The sequence below is a fragment of the Myotis lucifugus genome, unplaced genomic scaffold, assembly GCF_000147115.1.
Source record: "Myotis lucifugus unplaced genomic scaffold, Myoluc2.0 scaffold_33, whole genome shotgun sequence".
Classification (NCBI taxonomy): Eukaryota; Metazoa; Chordata; class Mammalia; order Chiroptera; family Vespertilionidae; genus Myotis; species Myotis lucifugus.
The window spans coordinates 4,798,187-4,823,788 of NW_005871081.1; the positions used below are offsets into that span (position 1 = coordinate 4,798,187).

Here is a 25,602-nt window from a genome sequence, read left to right on the forward strand (position 1 = left end):
GCCATTTTCACTTTACTGAGTGTGTGAGTATGTGTGTCTGCCTCCCCCTCTGTTTTATCCCTTCACCTCCATAAACTCTGGTACTGACTTCCTTTTGCTCTCTTCCCTTTATTAATATAAATAACTAGCTAATTATGATAATAACAGAACCAAACACATATGCAAAGTAAAAGTCACTCAACTATTATTGTTGGGGTCCAACCCTAACAGGTCCAGGGGTTCCCAAAGGTGTGGATGGAGTTGGCAAAGAAACGACATGGAGACAGCATTCAGTTGATCAGCAGCCTAGCCAGGTTCTGTTCTTTATCCTCCTGTTACATCTGTATTTATACCAGTTGATTTTAATCCTATCCATTCTATTCCAAAGGTTAGGGCGTTTGTTATCTCCATTCCAAGGTCACTACTCTATTGTTCTGTTAAGCTACAAAGAAGCAACTGAAGGAGATTATCCTAAGTAAAGATTATGTAGCTTAAGCATGATTGTTCATAGTTAAGGTGATTAACTACCCGCCTGGCACTTAATTAAGGGGTTTTATTCCCTTCCTTAGTCCTGTTAATCCCTAACTCCAGGGAAAAATTCCCACCTGGGGAAACAGCCTTTCTCAGAGAGGTGACCTTGGTTAAAACACATAGTGCTAAGAAGGGGAGCAAACATATTAAGAACAGTATGCCATATACACCAGGTCCCTTGAAACATATGCTGTGCAGATATTTCTTCCCTGCAGCGACTATGTCAAGCAGCAAGGATGGACTGGCTTCTGGCATATTATTCATTCAACATGTATTCAGCATACATTTTTCAGGTTAATATGCTAACCCATGGGTTTCAATGAACATAAAACATTTTCTTCTTTACCATTTGTATTTTCAATTGTCTACCATTCAAACAATGCTGAGATAAATGTTCTTACATATCGTATGTCATATATAGTTCTGTTATACCTTTGGGACAAATTCTGGAAAATGAAAAGACTGAATCATGGAGTATAAAAACTTAAAATGCTTATAGACGTGTCCAAATTACACCCTAGAAAGGTTGTAATAAACTCCTACTAACAGTTGTGTTTTCTCTGTGATGGCTTGTTTATATCCTTTGTTCATTTTTCTATTGAATTATATTTCTCTTATTGATTATTAGAAACTCTTTATATACTAATGATATTAATATCTTGCTTGCTAAATATTGCAAATATTTTCTCCCAAAGTTGTCTTTTATCTATGTAGATATATATATTAACCTATTCATTTATACCAGTGTTTCTCAAACTATGGTTGGTGGAATGCCTGCAAGAGAATTATGTGGAATGCTTCTTTAAAAATTGAGATTCTGGGGCTCAAGCACTGTATGAAAATCTCTGGGAATAGGGTTTTGTATTTTTAAAAAAATCTCCAAGTTGTAGAACCATTGTTTCATATTTTTATGTTTTACATGATTATATTTAAAAATATTTTAAGCTTTTGAATATATTTAGATTTCAATCCATCTTATATTAGTTTTTTGTTCCTGTTATGATACAAAAATCTAAATTAATTGTACCTTATTTTTAAAATATATTTTATTGATTTTTTTTTACAGAGAGGAAGGGAGAGGGACAGAGAGTTAGACCATCAATGAGAGAGAAACATTGATCAGCTGCCTCCTGCACACCCCCTACTGGGGATGTGCCCGCAACCAAGGTACATGCCCTTGACCGGAATCAAACCCGGGACCCTTCAGTCCGCAGGCCAATGCTCTATCCACTAAGCCAAACTGGTTAGGGCTGTACATTATTTTTAATAACTTTAATTATGACAGCAACATTTATTAATAAACCATGTTTTCACTAAATTAAAGCATTATCCTTATCATATATTAGATTGTGACATTCTCACATTCCTGTACTACTTAAAATAAATATCTCCTATTCTTTTCATAGAATATCATGCACTTATAAAGAATTCATGACATGCAAAAAAATACTAAGAAAAAAGCTTTTTAAAATTCAACTATTGCCTGGCTGGTGTGGCTAAATGGTTGTGCATCCACCTAGGAACCTAGAGGTCATGCCCAGGTTGCATGTTTGATCCCCAGTAGGGGGCATGCAGGAGACAGCAGATCAATGATGTTTCTCTCTCATGGATATTTCTATCTGTCTATCCCTCTCCCTTCCCTCTATCTATCTTCCTTCCTCTCTCTCTAAAAACCAATATATTAAACAAAATTTTCAACTGTTCCCTGGCCAATGTGGCTCAGTGGCACATACTTGGGTTGTAGGTTTAATCCCAGGCCCTGATTGGATTGTGTGTAGAAGGCAATCAATGTGTCTCACATCGATGTTTCTTTCTCTCTCTCCCTCTCCCTTCCTCCCTTCCACTCTCCCTAAAAAATCAATGGAAAAGTTATCCTCTGGAGGGGATTAACCATATATATATAAATTGTAGCAGATTGAATAGTATGTCCCCCCAAAATTCATGTGACCTGATTTGGAAATAGAGTCTTTGCAGATGTAGTTAACATGAGGTCATAGTGGATTACAATGTGTCCTAACTTAATAATTTGCATTCTTGTAAGAAGAGGACACACAGTAAATAACATGTGAAGACAGAGACTAAAATGGAATGCTAAGGATTGTCAGCAACCACCAGAAACAAAGAGAGAGGCGTTGAACAGATTCTCTCTCAGAGCCTCCTAAAGAACCAGCCTTGTTGACATCCTGATTTTGGACTTCTGGACCCCAGAACTATAAGTGAATATGTTCCTGTTATTTTATACCATCAGTTTGCAGTGCTCTAGGAAAAACTGTCTTTAACATTTGATGGGCATCATTCCAAATGTATGTATATGCATGTGTGTGCATGTATATAATATAGATAATAGATTGACATAAATATTTCCAGTATAATGGGGGTAATTCTATACATTCTAAATTATTAAATGTTATTTTACTTAAATGTATCTGAAGAAAAAGAATTACATTATCCTTCTATTAAACTGATTATTTTCCTATTTATGTGCTAAAACCTTTGTGTTTAATTTTTTTTTATAGGGCAAACCCTTACTACTCTTTTCTTTCAAGGTTTTCTTTATAATTCATGACTGTGTGATTTTCCATATAACATTTAAAATTAGTTAGTTGTAATTAATCCTCAAGAGAATTTGGCGTTTTGATGGAAATTGTGCTAATTTTGTCATTTGACTTGGAAAGAACTGGCATATTTTTGATACTGATCTTTCACTCAAAAAAGGGGCATTGGTTTTTATTTACTCAGGTCTTGTTTCTGACTTTCAACAAAGGTTGAGGGATTTCATCATCAGGATCTTTTAACTTGTTAAATTTGATTCCAAAGTATTTTATAGTTTTTGCTGCCATTGTGGAGAAAATGTTTTTATTTCACTTTTCATAGGTTATTGCTTAAAAGTTTGTTGTACTATGTAGGATTACAGCTTACCTGGCTAGGGCTTGGTGGGGTTACTGGTTATGTGCAAGGATTTTGCACACTCCTGCTCTGCCACCTGCTAGCTGTGTGACCTGGGCAACTCTACCCTCTGGACATCAGCATACCCATCTCTAAAATGGGAATTAAACACCTGTTAATAAATTCAAAGCATTTAAAACAATGGCACATGGAGGCCTATATAAAGCATAGGCTCCCACTTATCAAAGCCTATTTTATCTCCTGTAAGCCTCACAACCACCTCATAGCGTGTGGTTCTCTCCACTGTACCAATGAGGAAGTTAGCTCAGAGAGGCAAGTCATCTGCGAAGGGTCACTCTGATGTAACTTAGGGCTGCCTGACAAAACCAAAGCCTAGAAAAATAAAGCCGTCAGTTCCTGCCAAGACATGATTTCGTTCGCACCACAGCGTATTAGGTTCATTCTTAAGGCGTTGGCATCTTACCAGAAAGCAAAAGTGTACTACGTATCCAGAAGCCAGGGACTTCGGGCTCCTGCGCGTTGGGAGGGGCGCGGGCGCTGGCGGAAGGAGCCGAGCGCACTCGGAAATGCTCGCCTCGCCTTCGGCAACAATCGTCCGGGGGCGGGGCTGGCGCGACAGCGCGTTCCGCGCGGGGCATTGTGGGAAGGGCGGCCGGTGCAGCAGCGGCTGCCATCTTAGTAACTCCGGGTGTTGCGGCCTTGTCTTTGGAGGTGGCCTTCGTGGCGGCCGTGCACCTGAGGGAGTGACGGAAAGTCAGCTGGCGGACAGTCTTCCTTCCCCCGGCTTCAGCGAGTCGCCAGCCGGCGTCCGGAGGCCCAGGCGAGAGCGTCCAGGCGCGTGGGGGCTGAGGCCAGCGGTTAGTTAGGCACAGCGCCGCCCGGAAGATGGGCCGGTCTCGGAGCCGCAGCTCGTCCCGCTCCAAACACACCAAGAGCAGCAAACACAACAAGAAGCGGAGCCGGTCCCGGTCGCGGTCCCGAGACAAGGAGCGCGTGCGGAAGCGCTCCAAGTCCCGGGAGAGTAAACGGAACCGGCGGCGGGAGTCGCGGTCCGCGTCTCGCTCCACCAACACGGCCGTGTCCCGGCGCGAGCGGGACCGGGAGCGCGCCTCGTCCCCGCCCGACCGCATCGACATCTTCGGGCGCACGGGTGAGCAAGCGCAGCAGCCTGGACGAGAAGCAGAAGCGAGAGGAGGAGGAGAAGAAAGCGGAGTTCGAGCGGCAGCGAAAAATATGAGCGCCCCCGGGATGGACCGGAAGTGGGGGGTGGGAATTCGGGATGAAGGCCGCGCCGGGGGCTGCGGGGGGTCGCGGGGACCCTCCGGGGAGCCTAGGGCAGGACATACCCGGGACTGGGCTGGGGAGGAAAATAGTGGGACTTTGAGCCGGATAGGCGTAGAGGGGAGCACGCGATTTTGGCGCGAGAGAGGGTGAAGAGCGCAGGAAGCAGGGGGTGGAGTTCCGCGTGGGGCCGGAGGGCTGCGTGGCCGCGATGAGCCAGCCCGGAGACGCGTGTGCAGGGCTGTTGCCGACCCGCAGGACGAGAGCAGGAAGGAGCCCACCCGTGGGATGCCGGTCGCCGCTGCCCAGAGCACTGTTGCATTGCCGCTTACACGTGGGACCGGGCTTCCCCGCAATAAGATACTTTTTAGGTCTATAGGTCCAACAGTACCCCCTCACCCCCAAATGCATTCTATTTTAATGTATTCCTAGTAGTTTAAAATGTCGCGGCTGCTGTTCCGTGTTTGGTTTTGTGATGTGAGGTGTAAAGACAGATTGTACACACCTTAAGTGTGCATGCAGTACCGTCCGTTTTGACGCCGGCATTCACCTGGGTAACACCATCCCTGTCAGTCTCTTTCTTCGAACTGCTTTGGATGAGCTGTGAATTATATGCTTCTGCGGCAAACTTCTACAGTCCTGACATTCGTTTCCCCTTGTAGTGTACTTGATGTTGAGACTTTGCTCGCGTGCAGGAAGTCTTGTTTGGGTGGAATGTATTTCTCAAGTATCTTTTGATTCAAGAGTAAGCGTAAATAATCGCAAACGGAGGGACTTTTGCGTTTAAAACGTAGCATTTAGTTTTGGTGCTCTGCTCTGGATAGTCCTTTCCCAAGGTTTGGTTGAAAGGTAGAGTTAGGTAGGTTCACTTCCGCTATTGAACTGGCTGTCTTCCTCCGTTCTTCAGTGCATGTTTAGAAAATGCTCATGAGGCAGGGAATTGACAATTTTCCTGAGACAGTTTTCCTTTAGCTTATGTGTACTAAATTGTCTGGGTTTTTTTTAATTTTTCTGCATTTAGGTTTTTTAGCAGAACCTGTTTCTAAGAACAAAGTTACTGAGAGGTAGGGGACTGGGAAACTAATATTACAGAGCATACAGTACCTGGAGAGGTATTTTGCTGCATTCATTTTAAAATGTAAGCAATGCTTTCATCTTTCCTTTATTTTTCAGAACTGTCAGCGATATATATGAAAACCAAGTACAAGGAATTGTTTCTCAACCAACCTTGATTATATAGAATCCAGTTTTTTTGGTCTGGAACAAGATTAACTGTAAAGATGTAGCTCTCAAATAACTATCAACAGATGAATATTTTTTAAAATTACCTAAGATATTGCATACATTTTTCATGTGAAAGCAAAGGAGACCTTCAATTCACTAGACATTTTACATTCACTAGAAAGCTAAGACTTGTAGGAAAAGTGAAAGGAAATGTGGTATGCAAAGAATAGTTAGAATCATTTAGCAGTAAGCAATACATAAATTGCAGAGAAATCCAAGGATGAAACTCAGAAAATAGAGCAGCTCTGTAGTTCCAAGTTGATAGGAAAAGCAAACTACCTTTAGCATTTATAAAGGAAGGAATGGGCAGAGCTAGCAACCACCTGCACACTGAATTCGTGTGTCATACTGTGGGCGCTACTTAATATGGTTTAGTAGTGCCTTTGAAATAATGCAAAGGAAATAAGGGAAAGACCCAGGTTTTGAAGCCACGGGAATGGGCAGAACTCTTCTGTTTGCAAATCCCTATTGGTTAGTTCATTCAACTACCCAATTTATGTGCCTGGTAGTGTGCTAGGTGCTGTTAATATAAAGATTGACCCCCATCCCCCCCTTGCCCTAACCGGTTTGGCTCAGTGGATAGAGCGTCTGCCTGTGGTCTAAAGTGTCCCAGGTTCCATTCCTGTCAAGGGCATGTACCTTGGTTGTGGGCACATTCCCAGTAGGAGGTGTGCAGGAGGCGGCTGATCGATGTTTCTCTCTCATTGATGTTTCTAACTCTCTATCCCTCTCCCTTCCTCTCTGTAAAAAATCAATAAAATGTATTAAAAAAAAAAAGATTGACCCCTCTCCAAGATCTTGATCTAACTGGAAGACATAGGTACAGATTCAGTGATAGTGATGTGACTGTAGAAAGGAAGAAGTATCTTGGATGGGTCAACACTTAAGTTCTACGGAATGAATGGTGGATAAAAATAGAGATTGTCAGAGTAGGCCTAGAAGGATACTTGAAGAGTAAAAAGGTGGATGTTAATTGGAACATGAAGTTCTATAAATACTAAAGTCATGGAGTAACTGGAAAGGTCAAGTAGAAGCTGGGAATCATGGGAAGGGTCTTGTATGCCATATTAAGGAGCTTGGATTTCACCCTAGAAACAGGAAAGGTTTTAAGCAGATAAATGACATAAGGCCTTTTATAAAAAAATAAATAAATAAATAAAAATTCCCTGATTGCTGTATAGGGTAGAAACTAGTTATGGTAAGTCCACACAGGAGTAGTGAGGGAGCAGTTGTGGGATTGCCAAAGAGAGATATTTAAACATTTAGAACAAATAAAATTGGATGTGAAACATAGGGAAAGAAAGCAGTAATAATGTTGGTTCATGTTTATATTGTGGCTATTACATCTCAGCCACCGAATGTTTAACTACTGTGTCTCAGACACTGGTTAAAATGTCAGAAACCCAGTGGAGAGGGATGAGGGAAAGGGAGTTTCCCTCAAAGGGAGTTTCTATCTCGCACTTTCACTGTGGGCACTAATTTTTGGATATAGTCAGTTTACACAACGTTGATATAGGGACAAACCTGGGGGAACCTTGAGAGTGGAATGACCCCTGGAGAGGGTGGAAAAGAGTTCCAGGGATTGAAAGAAACTAAGGGAATCTTTGTATTTTCAATTGGGTTGGGTGGAAGCTGAGAAAAGGTACCAGAAGAATGCCTAGTGTCAAGTGTACCTTCAAGAGGTCCAGTGTGCGATGGAGAGAGACAGCAAAATTAGAATCTTCTGCTGGGCTTAACTAAGAAAGTTTGTGGTAAGGATGGAAACCAGATTGCCTTGCCATTTTAACAATTCTGAGGCCTTGAATAAATCACCTACCTGTAAGTTTGATTTCTTATCTGAAACGAAGATACTTGACTTGCTTATTGTGAAGATTAGAAATTGTGCATTTAAATTATCAAAACAATGGCATATAATGGGCCTCAATAAGTAATGTTGTTTAATATAATTTATGTAAATGCAGCCATATTGAGCCTGGTGAATTTAAGAAGTGATCTTACAAGTTACAATCTTAATGCAATAAAAGGCAGACCTTTAAAATTTAAAAAGATTTTTTCCCCTTGTTTTTGCATAGCATACTATGCCATAGCTAATTCACCTGGTTCAAAAGCTCTGCCTCTCCTCCCCAAGTCCGGGCCATTTAGTGTGAATCCCTCTCTGCCCTCCCCTGCACCTTTATTGTTGTTTTCATATGGTTATCTTTTGAGATGCTGTATGCATGTTGTATTAACTGATGAAAAGTGGGCAGCTGAAAATGACTTGCAGCAAATCAGGAAAATGGTAATTGGCGATATCTAGATTCCAGTAGGCTTAGTGTTTAACTGCATGACCAATCGGGAGCCTGCTAAGTTAGAATATCTAAACTGAACATGGGATCTATATGAGTGATTATTTGAAGACTACTTGAACTTGTTGTGAGAGCAGCATTTGTAAGCAAATTTAGTAGATGGAACTATGTATTTTGGGGAGGTGAGGGCATCAGAACATACAATCTAGCTAGCTGGTAAGATTTTTATGAATTTTTAAAATAATTATTTTGGTATTTAGATCGTTGTGTATGCCTTTGTCTCTCACTTTTGTCAGAGAAGCCATGAGAATGGGCAGAACTCTTCTGTTTGCAAATCCCTATTGGTTACAATGATGGGTAGTATAGTGGTTAAGATCATTAGCTCTGGAGTCTGCCCAGATTGAGAATCACCTTTTAGCTCTTGCAGTGAGGTATAGCCGAGTTAGTAACCTGCTTAGCCTCAAGAACCATCAAAGATGTATGTAGATGACATGGTATATAAAGCTGTTGGCAGAGTATTTGGTACCTAGTCAATACTTAGTAAATGTTGTTTGGTAATATTATGAAAGTAGTTCTGAGAAGTAAGCTCCTAGGGTTGAGTTCATACATTTTAAAGACATTTTAAAATAATGTTTGAAGCTGCTATGTACAAATTCATGATCTCCTTTAACTGTTGTTTTTCTGGGCTCTTGATATTTTAATAGTTGCCATTTTAAAATCAATTGTGACTAGTGTTTTTAAAACACCTGAGATCAAGGAGACCTAATGTTACGCCATTTCCATTGAAAAACTTGAAGATTTTGATATCTCTTTCATCAGTGCCCCAAAATCTAGGCAAGGAAATGGACTCTGCAGAAGAGCCAGAGGAAAAGATTAGAGAGAGAAAAGGACATCAAGAGACTGACAATTCCTATGGCAAAAGTTTGAGGGAGTGGATAGGCAATGATATTAGATGATACATCTTTTATAAGGTAACAAAAGTGATTATTTGTTTTACGAAAGTTGCAATGCCTCTTATGAGTTGGTGTAATAGCTGCTTTATCATTGATTATGGTAAATTTGTCATCAATAAAGATTAACTCATGCTTAATTCAGTTGTACAAGTGCCCTTTGGTTTTCTGAATTCAGTGTAATGGGGAGGAGAATTACAGCAATATTAGATTTTAGCTTTTTCAGCACTAGATCTAAAAATTGATTAAAATTCTTTTTTCTGATTTACTAGAGTAGCAATTTTAACCTTACCAAGAATAACAGCAACAACAAAGATTATGTTCTTGATAATACTCTGTTGTAGGGGTGTAACCTTCCTAGCCTGTCTCCCAGTTGGACACAGCAGCAAGGCTTAATTATAGTCATGGTGGGCTGCTCTGTGGCTCCTCCAGGAACAAAGGGAGATAAGCAGCCTTGTGAGAAATTCTATAAGGCCATTTCTCATCCTCCCTGTTTTAGTTGAGCTTGGGACTTTCCACTTGCCCTCCCCTTCAGGCTATAAAACTGCTGAGCTATAGTTAGAATTTACTTCTTAGCAGCAGAGCAGCAACCCACCACCTGTGCTGGTACCTGTCACCCAGCCCCTGTGGTTTGGTATCCATCAGTGGGAGCAGAGACATGGGGGAGCTAACACCATGCTGATCTGGCTTTTGTTGTAAGTGATAAACTGAATTTATTTAGGCTCCTTTTCTCCTTGCTTGCTTGCTTACCTACTTACCTTTGGAAATGAGGCCCTATTAGCCCTTGTGCTATTGCTATTACTTAAGGACTGGTTGACAAAAACCCTGAATCTGTATCAGGTCTTTTTACCTTTACCAAATTTCTAAGTTAATTTGGCAACTTTTCTATTGATAAGCTAACCAAAGCTTTATCCTGTTCTTTTCCTTCTTTTTTACTTTACATGGAAAATTTTAATTGAAACTTTTTATTTTACATTGTCCTTCCTTTAAGAGTTGAATTGTACCATTATAAAGTTTCTTCTTAGGCTTTTCTAATTTATTAACTGCATTAGAACCAACTAACAAAATATGTATATATGAGTGTGTATACTTTTAAAACTTTGTGTTATGAAAACTTTCCAACTTAATGCAAAAGTAGAGAGAATATTATAAGCTTAATACATCCATCATCCAGATTTAGCAGCTGTCAGTCTTACTTGTTTTATCTTTTATTTATTTTTTTCTGGATGAAGTAGGTAAACAAAAATTTTCTATTTGAAATGTAGTTTAATTTCCATTGAAATTGCTGCCTAATTTCCTTTAGACATTCCTAGCTATTTATTTTTAATGTTGGGGTAGGTATCTGTTCTCTTACTAAGCTGCTATAAGGTTTATACCCTAATGCTGTATTTTTATTGGATATTAAAAAGGAGTAAAAGAAAATTCCAGTTAGAGCATGTTAGGCTTTTGTGCCTTTTAAAAATAAAATCACTAATGTGGTGGGGAGTAGTTATTTTTTTAAAAAAGCAACACAACAGTATGGTGATGGCCAGAGGGAAGGAAGGGCGGGGGCTGGGTAGAGGTGGGCAAAGTGGGGGGAAATGGAGGCATCTGTAATAGTGTCAGTAATAAAAATAAAGGTAAAAAAAGGAATTAAATATCTTCAAAATAGATATTTCAAATACGTAGAAATTTAAAAGAAGTTATCCTTTCTCAAGTAGCTGTTATCTTGACAGAAAAAAAATGTAGAGATTTTAAATGCAAAGATATCTTTCACATGAATCAGAATGTGAAAGGTAAGTCAGTATTAGGATGGTATCACTGTAGTAACAGGAATTGAGAATGAAAGCGCTAGAGTGGAAATTGAATCACCCCCCAAAATGTAGTTGAAGTGGATTTGGGTGTTTAATGCTCACTTTATTAAAGAAACCTTTGAAATTAATTTTAATATATTTCCAGTCTATCTCAAAATATTGTCATTTGGTGTAATCAAATCAAGATATGAGGTCTTTTTTTATGTTTTGGTTTTCAATTCAACCTAGATATGTGTGAGGCAGTCATTGGACACCAGTGGTATAAAACAAGGTTTCCACTATACTGATTTGATAAACGACAGTACTTTCAGTGCAGAATTTTATTTTAAGTAAGTTGATTCATAATATCTAAATGGAGTTAAATTAAAACAGTATTTGGTTCATTGGGCTTTTTAATAGAACTGATGATATATTTTTTATCCACTTTCCATCTCTAGAAGAACTTTTAATTGAAAACCAATTAAATAAAGAAAAGATACAGTAAAGTTCAGAATCTGAATAAGGTATATTTTCACTAAAAGTTATACAACTATTGCCTTGGCACTCTGAAACTCTTTGAGTCTGTCTTCTGACTTTGCCTGAAGGGTAGAAGAGGGGAATGAATTTTGCCGGTCTGAATTACTAGTAATTGCTACATAATGATTGTTCCTGACTTCTTTGCAGCTCAACCCTTAAACTGGGTGGATTGGCAAATGAGCAAGTCCATATACTAGTATTTACAGTTTGTCTTTTCATTGTAAAGTTGATAACAAAAGTGGATTTCCTGTTGCACATTTGCTCTACATTTCTAAATAAAAACTGGTGAATTAAGCTCTTGTATGTACTGTACTGCTTTTTTAATTTCAGAAAGTGATGGAAAAAACCATGCTTTTATGTTTATTTGAATTTCTGTATCACTTAACATCATGGTTTCTATTATATCCTTGAATGTTGCATGAAAATGAATTGCAAAATCATAGAAACCTAATATCAGGCTCAATGTTTTACAGATTTATAACTAGTTTCAAATTTTAGGTTTATTATATTATCTAAGTCATTTTTTCCATTTTGTTTGCTAGCCGGCAGCAGGAAATAGAAGAAAAACTCATCGAGGAAGAAACAGCACGAAGAGTGGAAGAATTGGTAGCAAAAAGGGTAGAGGAAGAATTGGAGAAAAGGAAGGATGAAATTGAGCGAGAAGTTCTCCGAAGGGTGGAGGAAGCCAAGCGCATCATGGAAAAGCAGTTGCTCGAAGAACTCGAGCGACAGAGACAAGCTGAGCTTGCAGCACAAAAAGCCAGAGAGGTAACGCTCGGTCGTTTGGAAAGTAGAGACAGTCCATGGCAAAACTTTCAGTTTTGGTTGTGCCTCCTGCTCAGTTCAGAAAGAGATGGAATACAGACTAATTCCTTTCTCATCTAAACTTAACATTGCTGCGAAAGTTAATTTTTTAGCTATTCAGAAGTGCTGACTGATATTTAAAAGTTATTTTCATAAAACATATTCAAGGAAACTTTTTGATTTAATGGAACTGGCTTACATATTTGAGAAGTGTTTGAAACTTTTGCCATGGCTGCAGGACTTATATTCTTTTTTTGGGAGGGTCGGGGACACAGGGAGTTTTAAAGGGAAAAGGTTAAAAATCCACCTGTGGTTATGTATTCTTTTCTGTTTATCATTCTTATTACCTAGACTGTGAGAGGCTTTTTGCCTTCAGTCAGATTAAAAAGAGCAGGGCCTAACATTGAGTGACGAGAGCACCTGCTTTTGATAAATAGGTTTTCTTGCTCTTTTTTTCCCTTCTTTTATCCCTCATCTCCTGCCCCAAATTCTGCCTCAACACCATGGACTAATTCTAGTGTTTTGATCATAAGGCCCTCCATTTTCCTAATGTGTTTCAAAGAATCTTTTTAGGAAAAATGTCCATATTATTCATCCACTTTTTAGTATCTACTAACAACTCCTTTTTTTCTCTAGAGAGTTATGAAGGAACAGGTTGTCCTTGTCTGGAGTCAAGCTAAACACATGATTTGTTTTATCAGCAGCTGGAGCAGAAGTTGAAAATGTCTTTCTGTGAGACAGTAATTTGCTACTGAAGCTTTATGGCTTATTTGCACTGATTACTCCAGGATCCTAAAACTTGTTGAAAGTCTCTGAAACACACTCAGAGCAAATTATTTTACAGCACTGAGTGTCCCTCAACATAGTTTCCATAGTGAATATGAATTCAATTGGTGTGTGCCACTGGAAATCCTATAGTTATATTTTCTTGAATTTAAATATTTGACTCAAAATATATGCCTCATTGTCATTTTTAGTCCTGGCATTATTGTGGACAAATTGACATTAATCTCTGTTTTCAGTAAGCTTAGCTTTTCAAATGTATTTTCCCTTGTGCTGTCTTTAACTGCATATATACATGTCTGTATTTGGTGGATATCACAGACTTGATGCAATTGAAAGTATGAAATTTTTGTATCAGGGCTTTTAATTATGAAGATATTTTTGGAGTAATGGTGCTGTGTTGTAGCGAGTTATTAATCATAGGAAGATTTTTTTCTCTTCATGTGCTTTTTGTTTCATATTAACAATATTTTTTTTTAACACGGACACAACCCTCTGCCAGTCTTTCCAAATATTAAAATCATTTGAATATGTCTGCTGTGATCTTAACACTGCCCAAACCATCGAGCAATCTTCATATAGTTTGCATTATAAAAATCTCATTAAATTCTCCAAGAAAAAATAAACTACAGAATTTTATTTCCTGACTATGCACCCCATGGATTCCTGAATTTCAGTTCAGACTGTAGATGACAAGATAAGCTGCCTTTAGAAATTGTCAACATCTGAATGTTAAGTCCATTTTCCCCATGGAAGAAGCCCTTAGTTCCATGAAGTATGGATTACCATTTGTATTTTTCACTAACAGTAAATGTATTTTTCTTATTAATTGTTTGCCTTAGGAATGATGAATTACATTTTTTGTTCCTTCTTACCATAAACATCTGCATTCCTCAGCTCAGCCTTCCTTGTATGTTGTTTATAAATGGTTGAGCTGCTGATGCAGGTATTGCCAAGCTAACAGTACAAATCATTTTAAAGAGGAAGCTGGCGTGTATGGCAGCCGAGGAGCACACTCTGCAGGACACTGGACAAGACAGTAAATATTCAACTTTTAATGCTGATTAAAGGAGTATAGGTAAAGAATACGTAGGTATACATAATTGGTGAGACAAATATTCACTTTATTTATATTTTATATTATTTTTTTTTAATTTGGTAAATACTATTCCAGTTTTGTTAGTTGTCCTTGTTGATTTGTGTGATATTAAAGTACTAGTAATAATTGCCAGGAAACTATCAATTAGGGAGGGTTTAGTCGGTTGCTGTTTGGACTGGGAGGGATGATTGAAATTTAGGGTTAGAAACAAATTTTAGTGGCTGCACAGTTTATCATTTGTCAGACAGAAGGTAGCTTTATATAAAGCTACCCTGTAAATCAGATCAAAAAAGTTCAGAGGAAGATTAGTAAATATTTATCAATAAAATTAAACATTTTATTTTTCTAACATCTTAACATGTCCTCCCCTTTAGGAGGAAGAACGTGCAAAACGTGAGGAGCTAGAGCGAATACTGGAAGAGAATACCCGAAAAATTGCCGAAGCACAAGCCAAACTGGTATGTATAAAGCATACATGAATAATATTTTTTTGTTTTTTCTGAATTTGTTGAATAATTTTGTGCTTTATGATTATTACTAGTGTCCTGGTGCACGAAATTCATGCGGGGGGGGGGGGGGATGTCCCTCAACCCAGCCTGTACCCTCTCCAATCTGGGACCCCTCGAAGGATGTCCTACTGCCAGTTTACAGGGATCAGGCCTAAACTGGCAGTCGGATATCCCTCTCACAATCCGGGACTGCTGGCTCTTAACCACTCACCCGCCTGCCTGATTGCCCCTAACTGCCCCCCGCTGCCAGCCTGCTTGGCCCCAAATGCCCCACCGCCAGCCTGATCACCCCCAACTGCCCCCCGTGTCAGTGTGCTCGCCCCCAACTGCCCCCCCTGCTGGCCTGCTTGCCCCCACCTGCCCTCCACACTGGCCTGCTCACCCCCAACTGGCCCCCTGCTGGTCTGCTTACCCCCAACGGCCCCACCCCCATCAGCCTGATTACCCATAACTGCCGTCCCATCCTGGCCTGATCACCCACAACTGCCCTCCCCTCTTGGCCTCTAACTGCCTCTACCTTGGCCCAGCCACCATGGCTTTGTCCAGAAGAACGTCTGGAAAGTCTCCTGGAAGGTCTCCCAGTCTAATTAGCATATTACCCTTTTATTAGTATAGATTAGTTCTCTGGGTCATTTTAAGGTATTTGAGGCAAGAGTGGAATAGTTGACTAGAATTTAGCTACTGTGTTCCACAGTAATCTATTTGGGGACCATCCAGATATTCTAATTAATCTGAAGAAAATTCCGAAATTTGCAGTTGTTTAAAACCAGTTTCCTGGAGAAAATTGTACTACCTTCATTCCCAATTTTTTTTTTTTTTTTATTCTACCCTCATTCACACTTCTGTGCCTGAAATAATGAAAACAGTCTTAAAAGTATTTAAACCAACTAATAAGCAACATTTCACTTTGCATTAGTTGCCTTGTTACCGATTGCTAGACAGAATAGATGGATCATATATATTCATATATATATATGATAAGTGTACCAGATTAGTAAATTCTTTTTCCTACTCCAAGTTTATAATCTAATAAGTATGGAGAATCAATTAATTATAACATGATACAGATATGGAAAAGGTGACATAAAGCAATTTTTAAATTTTAAAGAAGCCAACATAAGGATATTGAGGTAATTTTTTTCCACTTATTTATGCATTCATTGGTTGATTCTTATATGTGTCCTGACCGGGGATCAAACCCCCAACCTTTACATATCGGGACAACGTTCTAGCCAACTGAGCTATCTGGCGAGGATGAAATAATTTTTTAAAAATAGAAAAAAAATTGATGAAAAAGAATGCTAGAATTAAAAGTCTATGGACATAAATATTCCAAAAACCAAAGGATAATCAGACATTTCTGTATAGGGGAAAAAAGCCTTTTCATCATGAACATGGCATATGGGTGATTCTACTTCCAAGTAAAAATATAAGTCAGAGATGGAAGGGATTTTACTTTAGGATGAATGAGGGATTAGTGCTATTTAGTACCCAGAATGAAGACATGGCTCAAAAGAGACTCTTGGTTCTAGATGTCTAAAAAAGTTTTGTCTATTTAGAAATGTGTTGAAAATCATACAGCCATAGGAAGACATTTGCAGCTAAGTCATACTGCTGACTGGAGGGGGAAAAGCAAGTTGCAAGCTCTAGTTAAGTGGTTTAGAAAAAACAAATTCTGTGACTGTTTATAAGGGCACTGAAAAAGATCTGGGATGGTATTAGTAATTAACAGTGGATCTCATTGAAGGTGGAAGTGAAAGAGAACCATAGAAAATGTATCCATAGTTGATAAGAATATAAAAAAGTTAGAACCTTGGGGGTAGTTGGTTCTAAAGCAGGGGTGAGGAACATCCAGCCCACAGGCCATATAAGGCCTGCAAAATCATTTGGTCTGGCCTTGCCAAGGCATTAAGGGTTAAGTTAATTAAATGTTTGGCCGAATATAGCAGGCTAGTTTTTAAGTTGATAATTTTGTATGGCCCGCAAATGATGTTAATAGATATCCAAATAGCCCTTGGCAGAGAAAAGGTTCTCCACTCTTGTTTTGGAGCATGGTTTTTTAAAAAAGATATTGTGCCCCCGTATAAGAGCCAATGCTGGAAATACCTTAAGCAACTTAGTGAGCACAGTATAATGAATTCTTAGTTAATAGCACTGTCCTGGTTTTTTTGAAAGCCAGAATGGAAGGGGAAGACTTAATTCTGCTTTTTCAGTAAAAAGACCTTAAAATCTGCTTAAGTAGAAAAAGCAATACAAATGGATTGGAGAAGGAGTCACTATAAGATATATCGCTACTTATCAATAAGTAGCGGGTGGGGAAAAAGTAGGTTTATAGTTCATGTAAAAATAATACAATAATAATACAAGAATATATAAACTTGTGTACTCACTACTATAAACATACTTTTAAAAAAATGTTTTTATTGTTTAAAGTATTACATGTCTCATTTTCCCCCCAGTTGACCCCACCACCACCACCACTCCCACCCCAGAGGGCAAGCCCCACCACCACACTGTCTGTGTCAACTGGTTATGCTAATATGCATGCATACAAGTCCTTTGATTGATCTCTAACCACCCGCCTTTCTCCCCCCCCCTCCCCCCCTTCTCTCTGAGGTTGGACAGTCTGTTCAATGCTACCTTGTCTCTGGATCTATTTTTGTTCATTAGTTTATGTTGATCATTATATCCCACATATGAGTGAGATCATGTGATATTTATCTTTCTCCAACTGGCTTATTTCACTTAGCATAATGCTCTCCAGTACCATCCACGCTGTTGCAAATGGTAAAAGTTCCTTCTCTTTTATATCAGCGTAGTATTCCATTGTGTAGACATACCAATTTTTTAATCCACTCATCTGCTGATGGGCACTTAGGCTGTTTCCAAATCTTAGCTATTGTAAATTGTGCTGCTATGAACATAGGGGTGCATATATCCTTTCTGATTGTTGTTTCTGGTTTCTTGGGGTATAGTCCTAGAAGTGGGATGGATCACTGGGTCAAATGGGAGTTCCATTTTTACCTTTTTGAGGAAACTCCATACTGTTTTCCACAATGGCTGCACCAAGTATGCAGTCCCACCAGCAATGCACGAGGGTTCCTTTTTCTCCACATGCTCGCCAGCACTTGTCCTTGTTGATTTGTTGAAGATAGCTATTCTGACAGGTGTGAGATGGTACCTCATTGTTGTTTTGATTTGCATCTCTCGGATGATTAGTGACTTTGAGCATGTTTTCATATGTCTTTCATCCTTCTGTATGTCCTCTTTCGAAAAGTGTCTATTTAGGTCCTTTGCCCATTTTTTTATTGGAATGTTTATCTTCCTTTTGTTAAGTTGTATGTGTTCCCTGTAAATTTTGGAGATTAAGCCCTTATCTGAAATAGCATTGGCAAATATGTCTCCCAAGCAGTGGGCTTTCTTGTTTTGTTGATGGTTTCTTTTGCTGTGCAGAAGCTTTTTATTTTGATGTAGTTCCATTTGTTTATTTTCTCCTTAGTTTCCATTGTCCTAGAAGCTATATCGGTAAAGATATTGCTACGACATATGTCTGATATTTTGTTGCCTATGGAGTCTTCTAAGATTTTTATGGTTTCTTGTCTTACATTTAAGTCCTTTAACCATTTTGAGTTTGTTTTTGTGTATGGTGTAAGTTGCTGATCTAGTTTCTTTTTTTTTGCATGTATCTGACCAAATTTCCCAGCACCATTTATTAAAGAGACTGTTTTGACTCCATTGTATGCTCTTGCCTCCTTTGTCAAATATTAATTGAGCATAATGGCTTGGGTTAAACCTACTTTTGTACCACCCTGTATGTGATAATGTTTCTTAGTGATTACATGTAAGGAGAAAATCTCAGTGCAGTTAGGAGGAAGTAAGAAAGTGTGCATCTTAATTTGAGCTTTGAAGGTTGAACTTTGAAAGGTAAATACAGTATGGTTTGTAAGGCATGGATATTTCTAGAAGAGAGGGACTCTATAATTGGTATTTAAAACATTGATTGAAACAGAATTTCCATCAAGTAGAATAGAATTTCTCTTAGGACATAAGAGATTGGATAGTGTAGTGAGTTCTTTGTGGGTGGCCTGGAATGCCAGATTGTGACTTCTAGAGCAAAGCTTCTTAACTTAGTGTGCCCTGCCAAGATTTTGATTCCTTCTAACTCTGGGTTGGGTGTCTGGGTGCCTAGGTGTCTAGGGACAGTTTGGCCTCTTGATTTTCATCTAGTAGCCTTTTTGTTTACCCTCATGAACCGTATTTTCTGTGTGTCTGGGAAAAGATGAGCAAATACATTACAGAGCAGTATTGCTCAAGTGGTGGTAATTGTTCAGTTATTTTTTGTATTGTAATTTCAATATGCCTTAGAGTCCTACTTTTGCATAATACTGTTAAGACAAATAATAGAAAAATAAATTTTTTTAAAGCTTCTAAAACACTTTTATACCTGTGGATCTATTAGTTTGCAGACTGCCACTGGTCCATGGGCCTTTAGCACTAGTGGTTCTAGAATATTTGTGTTTGACACTATTCTGACTTCATGTTATCAATAAAACTTCAGTGAAAAGGTATCTTTTGGAAAAAGAAGTTTGAATTTGAGAAATTTTGGTAAGAATTTAGGCATAATTAACTAATTTACTTCTTGTGTTCAGTAAATTTGAAAGCATAAGAAATTATTATTGATGTTGGAGAAACTTTTATTTGGTTCTATATGCTTTCAAGGAAAGTAGAATATCCTTTGTGTAGGAGGACACACAAAAATGTTATTGTAGCCCGGCTGGTGTGGCTCAATGGTTGAATCTTGACCTATGAACCAGGTCACCGTTCCTCACTGTCCATTTCCTGGGTCAGGGTACATGCTGGGCTAGACCCCCGATGGGAGTGTACAGGGGGCAGCCAATTGGTGATTCTCGCTCATCATTGATGTTTCTATCCCTCCCTTTCTGAAATCAATAAAAATGTATTTTTTAAATGTTATTGTATAAAGATGCAAGACACATATTGAGATTTCTATTTTTGTTGTCCTTTCATCTTCCTATTGAAAGCCCCATTAAAATAATAAATATTTAAGGAAAGAAGGGAAATATGATAATGTTGTTGGCAGCATGGGACTTTAGGTCAGTAGTGCTAGTTTATCTTGTTGAACCAATAGTTTTGAGTTATTTCTTAGTGGCATTATTCCTAATTATAATATTTTTTTGTTTTTTTCCATCATTCCTATAACATATAAAATATTTCTATCTGTATTTTTTAAATTTAATACATGTTTCAGGTGGAGAGTAGTAGATTTCAGTATTCTTATTTGTTAGAGACTGCTGCAAAGGATTACCTTAATCTAAAATTAGACAGTATAAGAAGAACGCTTACGATAATTTTTTAAATGGCAGTAAGACCTCTAGGTAAAGGAAGTTGGAACAGAAGATACTGAGAGGGATAAATAGGCCTTCTATAATGGTATGTTTTGCTTTTGTGTATTTCATCTCGCCAATTTTTGGAGTGAGGTATAGAATTGAAAGCCATCTTTGTGAGACATAACAGGGCCCTGGGTGTAATGACTCTAATATTATGGGTGTTAGCTTTCTCTTTGGCCTCCATGATGCGTAACATGTAATTCTTATAGGAGAGCTTAGTATTGTTCATACTTACACACATGCACATACCTTCCTCCCTCCATCATTGCGAATAATGCCTTTTGCATAAATTTGAAACAAGAGGGGAAGGAACAATGTATATTCTCTATCAAATGGAGTCATCAGGAAGGATATAGCAAGTCAGGCAGTTACTGCAGAGAGAGGGTAGGGTTTAGAAGAGTACCAAACAAATAAGGTATAGGGTCGGACCATACAAATGGATGGGCAGGAAACCAGTTTTTCATCACTTGAGAGCCACTGTATTAAGATGAGAGATGGCTTTGGTTTTTACTAGACAAGTCTATTTTTTCTTTCTTGTTGTTTGTTTGTTTGTTTTTGCCAAGCTGTGATTGAATAATGTTTAAGCTTATTTTAAAGCTATAATAGAACAAAATACAAATATTTAATGTAAAGACAGGATAGTCACCTGTTTAATTTATTTATAAAAGTTATTCCATTATCAAGTACTTACTTGTAAGACACTAAGGGTACCCCTGTTACCTGTGGTAATACAGCTGCTGTACACACATACATACTTTTATCGCCTATATTTGTAGACCTAAGTGAAACTGAAACTTTTTCTTTATCCAATCTAAAAGTAATTTCAGTGTAGTAGAATTAGTATTGTTTGTCTATAAAAGAAAGTACTTTTAAAATCTTGTTTGTTTTTAATTTTTTGATTAGGTAATGTGATTGTATGATTCAAAAATTTGTTTTAGAAAAATAAGCAGTGAAATCTTCTACCTTTTTCCCCTGTCCATCCACTAACCATTCCCATTTCCAAAAGGTATATTCAATTATGTTTTTGTTTTTCCAGAGTTTATAATGCATTGTTAGGCAGATACAAATAGCATACATTTTTATTTTCCCCTTTTTGCACAAAAGTAACATATGATACATAGTATTTGGTACTTTGCTTTTCTCACTTAATAGTGTAACTTGGAGATTTTTTCTATTTTAGTATATAGGGGACACCTTTTCTAAAAAAACTTCACGATGTTTTGTTTTATAGATCTGTAATTTATTGATAGTTCCGTATTGGTGAATATTTGGGTTTTTCAGTCTTTTACAAACTATGTTTGCAATAAATAACTTTGTATAATTTTGCATGTGTGCAAGTTCACTTATGGAATAAAATTCCAGAAAATTAAATAGCTGGGTAAAAGTACTAAGAAGATGCAATTTTAGTAGATTACTGCCAATATACTCTTCATAAGCTAGCACTTCATACTATACTTTGGAATTTCTATCAATGTGACAGGGTAAAAAATGCTATTTGTAAATAGATTTCTCTTATGTCTTGAGGTTGTGATGTTCAAACCCTTTACTCCCCAAGGTTATAATCTACTTTCCTCGGGGCTGAATTAGAACCTTAGGGAAAAGTGAGTCTGGGTGTTGGTGAGGGTTTCCCAAGGATATGCGCACACACTAAAAATCTTTACTTTGATTCAGTTGCACATGCCAGCTCTTACCTCCAAATGTGTGATGATTTATTAAAACTGTGGGTAAAGTAATTGGCATATGATTTTACTAAAGATGGTCAGAAGCAGATAATTTTTTATTGTAATTACCAGTGAAAGTCTAAGCAAGAGAGTGGTGATTTGAAGTGGATTTTGGTGTACAGACTGGATTTCAATAGGAGGAAAAGTGGCATGAGCAAAGAAGGAGGAGGGGAAGCAAGATAGAAAGGACAATTTAAGAGAGAACAGTAGAAACAGTTGGGGCCGTATAAAAGGAAGTCCTAGGTAGTATGCTAATTTAGGAAATTAGCTATATTCTGTGCACATTGAAAATCATTGGAAGTTTGAGGGCAGGAGAGAGCAATGCTTAAGAAGGTTGAGACTTGCAGCATTGTGTAGGGTGGATCAAAGGGCAGGGACTAGAAACAGAAACGATTTTAAGTTTGTAAGAGATATGCCCTGAACAGTTACGGCAGTGATTCCCAAAGTGGGCGCTACCGCCCCCTGGTGGGCGCTGCAGCGATCCAGGAGGGCGGTGATGGCCACAGGTGCATTTGTTTTAACTTTTTTTGTATTACCTTTCTATTCTGAGTTCAATAGTTTCATAATTTCAAACTTCAATGTTTCTAATTTACACCTTTCTTTACTATATTTTACGAAAAAGGTAGAAACATTAATACATATATCTTTCTGTTTAATTGCTATTCAAATTTAAAAAAAATTAATTTCCAGGGGGCGCTGAGTAATATTTTTTCTGGAAAGGGGGCAGTAGGCCAAATAAGTTTGGGAACCACTGAGTTACGTAACAATTGGAAATGGAGAAAAAAACTCTAAGTGAGAGAACATAACTTTATGATTATTTGATGTTGTCAGGAAAAGAGGAAAAAGACAGAAAACTATAGTATGTGGATGGCAGTGGGAAACGTTGAAAGGGCTGGTGTATTTTAGGGTTAGGCTACTGGAATTTAAATCTTGAACATGTTGAAATTTGAAGGTGCCCAGAGCTTTCCCAGGTGGATGTTCATTAGCCAGCTGAAATGTAGCTTAGGAAAAAGATCTGAGAGGAAGAAGATAGATTTCAGTTCTGTGTTGGATTTTCCACCTTATGAGACTATGAAGACCTAGAAATACATGGAAATCTACTTTTCCATCTTGCCTACCCACCAGATTCCCCCTATTATAATTCTGATCTACCTCATCTCTGACCTTACTTGATCACAGTGGATTTGCCCCCCACTGTCTTACCTTTCACCTTTTAGCCTGTCACCACCACCACTCCCCATCTGAGATCAAAAAGTAAAATAAACCTCTTTGTGTTAATTATGTATTTAAAAAAATGGGCTTTTTCTTACCCGCAAGATAAAATTTCAACATTTTATCTTGCATTCTGAGTCCATTTCCTATCAGTGGAGATAAACAGGAGACTCAAGTTCAAGGGCAGGAGAATGACTGAAGAGAACGGGCACTAAACTTACTGTTAGTTTTTGACCATGTAAAAAATAATTTCAGTAGAATTAATGGAGATGATGGAAGTAATGACATTTTAATATTTGAGTTTGCGAATAGGTAGGCATTCAAAGGATTCTGTGAATGTTTTAAGATCAAGGTCAGATACAGAAAAAAGGACAACTCATTGATCATTGAGATTAAAAATCCAAGAGTTAGAAAATGTTTTTTCAACTTTGGCACTATTAACATTTGGGGTTAGATAATTCTTTGTTGTGGAGGGCTGTCCCATGCATTACTGTAGGATGTCTAGCAGCATACCTGTCCTCTATCTGCTAGATGCCAGGAGCCATTTCCCCCATTGTGACAACCAAAATCACCATCACACATTTGCCTGATGTCCCCTGAGAGAGGAGTAAAGTTGCACCTGGTTGTAAATTAATAAGGAAGAAGGCATGGTACCTTTGGGGTGCAAGGAGAGACTTGTTGAGGAAGAAGATCATGTGACTGGCCTGTATTTTTGGCAGAGGGGAAATCTATAGTGAATGCTTAAAGGAAGTGGTTGCTTTGAGACTGAAGGAGTTGAACACACTGCAGGAGTTAATTATACAAGTGTCCATTTGAAATTGACAGCATTTTATAGTCAGCCAGGTTAAAAAAGTTTTAACTTTTTTCTCTCCAAAGAAAGAGGCTTTTACTATTTTTTGGTTGTATATTGACAATGTAATGTAGTCCCAGTGAGGATTTCTCCTATAATTTTTTGTATGGCTTGCTAATTATGTATTTAGCTATCATAGTTGGGAGGTAAAATATTCTGAATAAATCCATACCATGGTTTGTAATTGACAATCTGTTAATCTAATGGTACTGAAGGTATCTATAAAAATATGTAACAGGACTAAAAGTATACTGACCTCAAGCATGGCTTGTAGAAATTTTCATTTTCAAAATATATAAATGCTTTTTTATAATTTCTTTATATTTTTTCTTTAAAAATTAGAAAATGTAGGAATAATTAATAAATTCGTTTCTAATTCTCAATATTTTTCTTCTCACTATTTGTGTGATGTTAGGCCAAGTTTTATTAAACATACTATTGTTTGCTTCTATTGATTAAAAATTCTCACCTAATTTCCCAAATACCACGAATGAAAGCCATGAAATTCACAGAATTTTCAACTTTTTACTTCTAACTTTCAGGCTGAAGAACAGTTGAGAATTGTTGAAGAACAAAGAAAGATTCATGAGGAAAGGATGAAACTAGAACAAGAGCGACAACGTCAACAAAAAGAAGAACAAAAAATTATCCTGGGCAAGGGGAAGTCCAGGCCCAAACTGTCCTTCTCCTTAAAAACCCAGGATTAAATTGCAAACTCTGAACTTTTTACAAAGAAAAATGGAAAAACTTTGTATTGTAGCTTCATGTTGAAGTGTTTTTTTTTTGTTTGTTTCATTTTGTTTTTGTTTTTTTAAATTGGAAAATCTGGAAAGTTAGCTTGTTCTAATAGGGGCTATGCTCTGCAGTTCCTTTTCTTCCCCCTTAACTTCTATTAAGTGAAATCCTTATCAGATCATTGTTATCTTCTAGAAAGTGATATATTTTTCACCTGTTTGGATTCTGTGTTAGTGATCTGAAGAAGAGCAGATCACTTTATAAATTGTGGATGGTCTGATAAGGTTTTTACTGACCCACAGACTTCGGAGTTATACTCTGTTTACTACATCGTCATGCTGGTTTTGCTGACTTTTTGTTTTTTTATATATTTATAAAAAAAGAAAAAGTTGGTAATTGCATTGGAAGCTCCTGGGGTGTTATTGGACCTATGTGGTATATTGTTAAATCAGTGTCCTCATGATACTGTTGCTCTTGATGTTCCTGATACAGGTAAGGAAACAGTTGGTCAGCTCTAACACAAAATATATACAGTTCAGTATTGTCTCTGTTCAAATTGTTTTTATTTCACTGACAAAATCAAACCAGCATTCCCCATTGTGTAAATAAATGATTTTGCTGAATAAAGTCGTCTTAAATTCATATGTTGAAGCAATTTTTTTTAAAGTTCTGTTAAGTCTTAAAGAGGGTGGTTTACTTTTTGATGGTCAGCAATTTAGAAATCCTAGAACTATGCTACATTTCTTCTCATACTTTTAACATAGGATTTATATGTATATTAAATATACTCATGGATTAGTATTTAATGGCTATTTTTACAAATATTTATGCTGATACAGCAATTATGACATCAGTATTACCTTTAAGAAGTACTAAGCACTCAGAAAAAGATTTAAATTCTCAATCCTGTACCTCTATTTTAGGATATAAATATCACCTCAATAAATTGTACTTA

General features: G+C 37.8%; 1 protein-coding gene across 1 annotated transcript; it reads left to right on the forward strand.

Moving 5' to 3' along the window:
- Window positions 1-4,080: 4,080 nt before the first annotated feature.
- On the forward strand, window positions 4,081-25,289 carry ARGLU1 (arginine and glutamate rich 1). Its single transcript, XM_014454196.2, is given in 5 exon segments — window positions 4,081-4,566; window positions 4,568-4,650; window positions 12,069-12,294; window positions 14,587-14,670; window positions 24,455-25,289. Coding segments are annotated over 5 exon segments (822 nt in total). The 5' UTR covers window positions 4,081-4,302; the 3' UTR covers window positions 24,620-25,289.
- The last annotated feature ends 313 nt before the right edge of the window (window positions 25,290-25,602 follow it).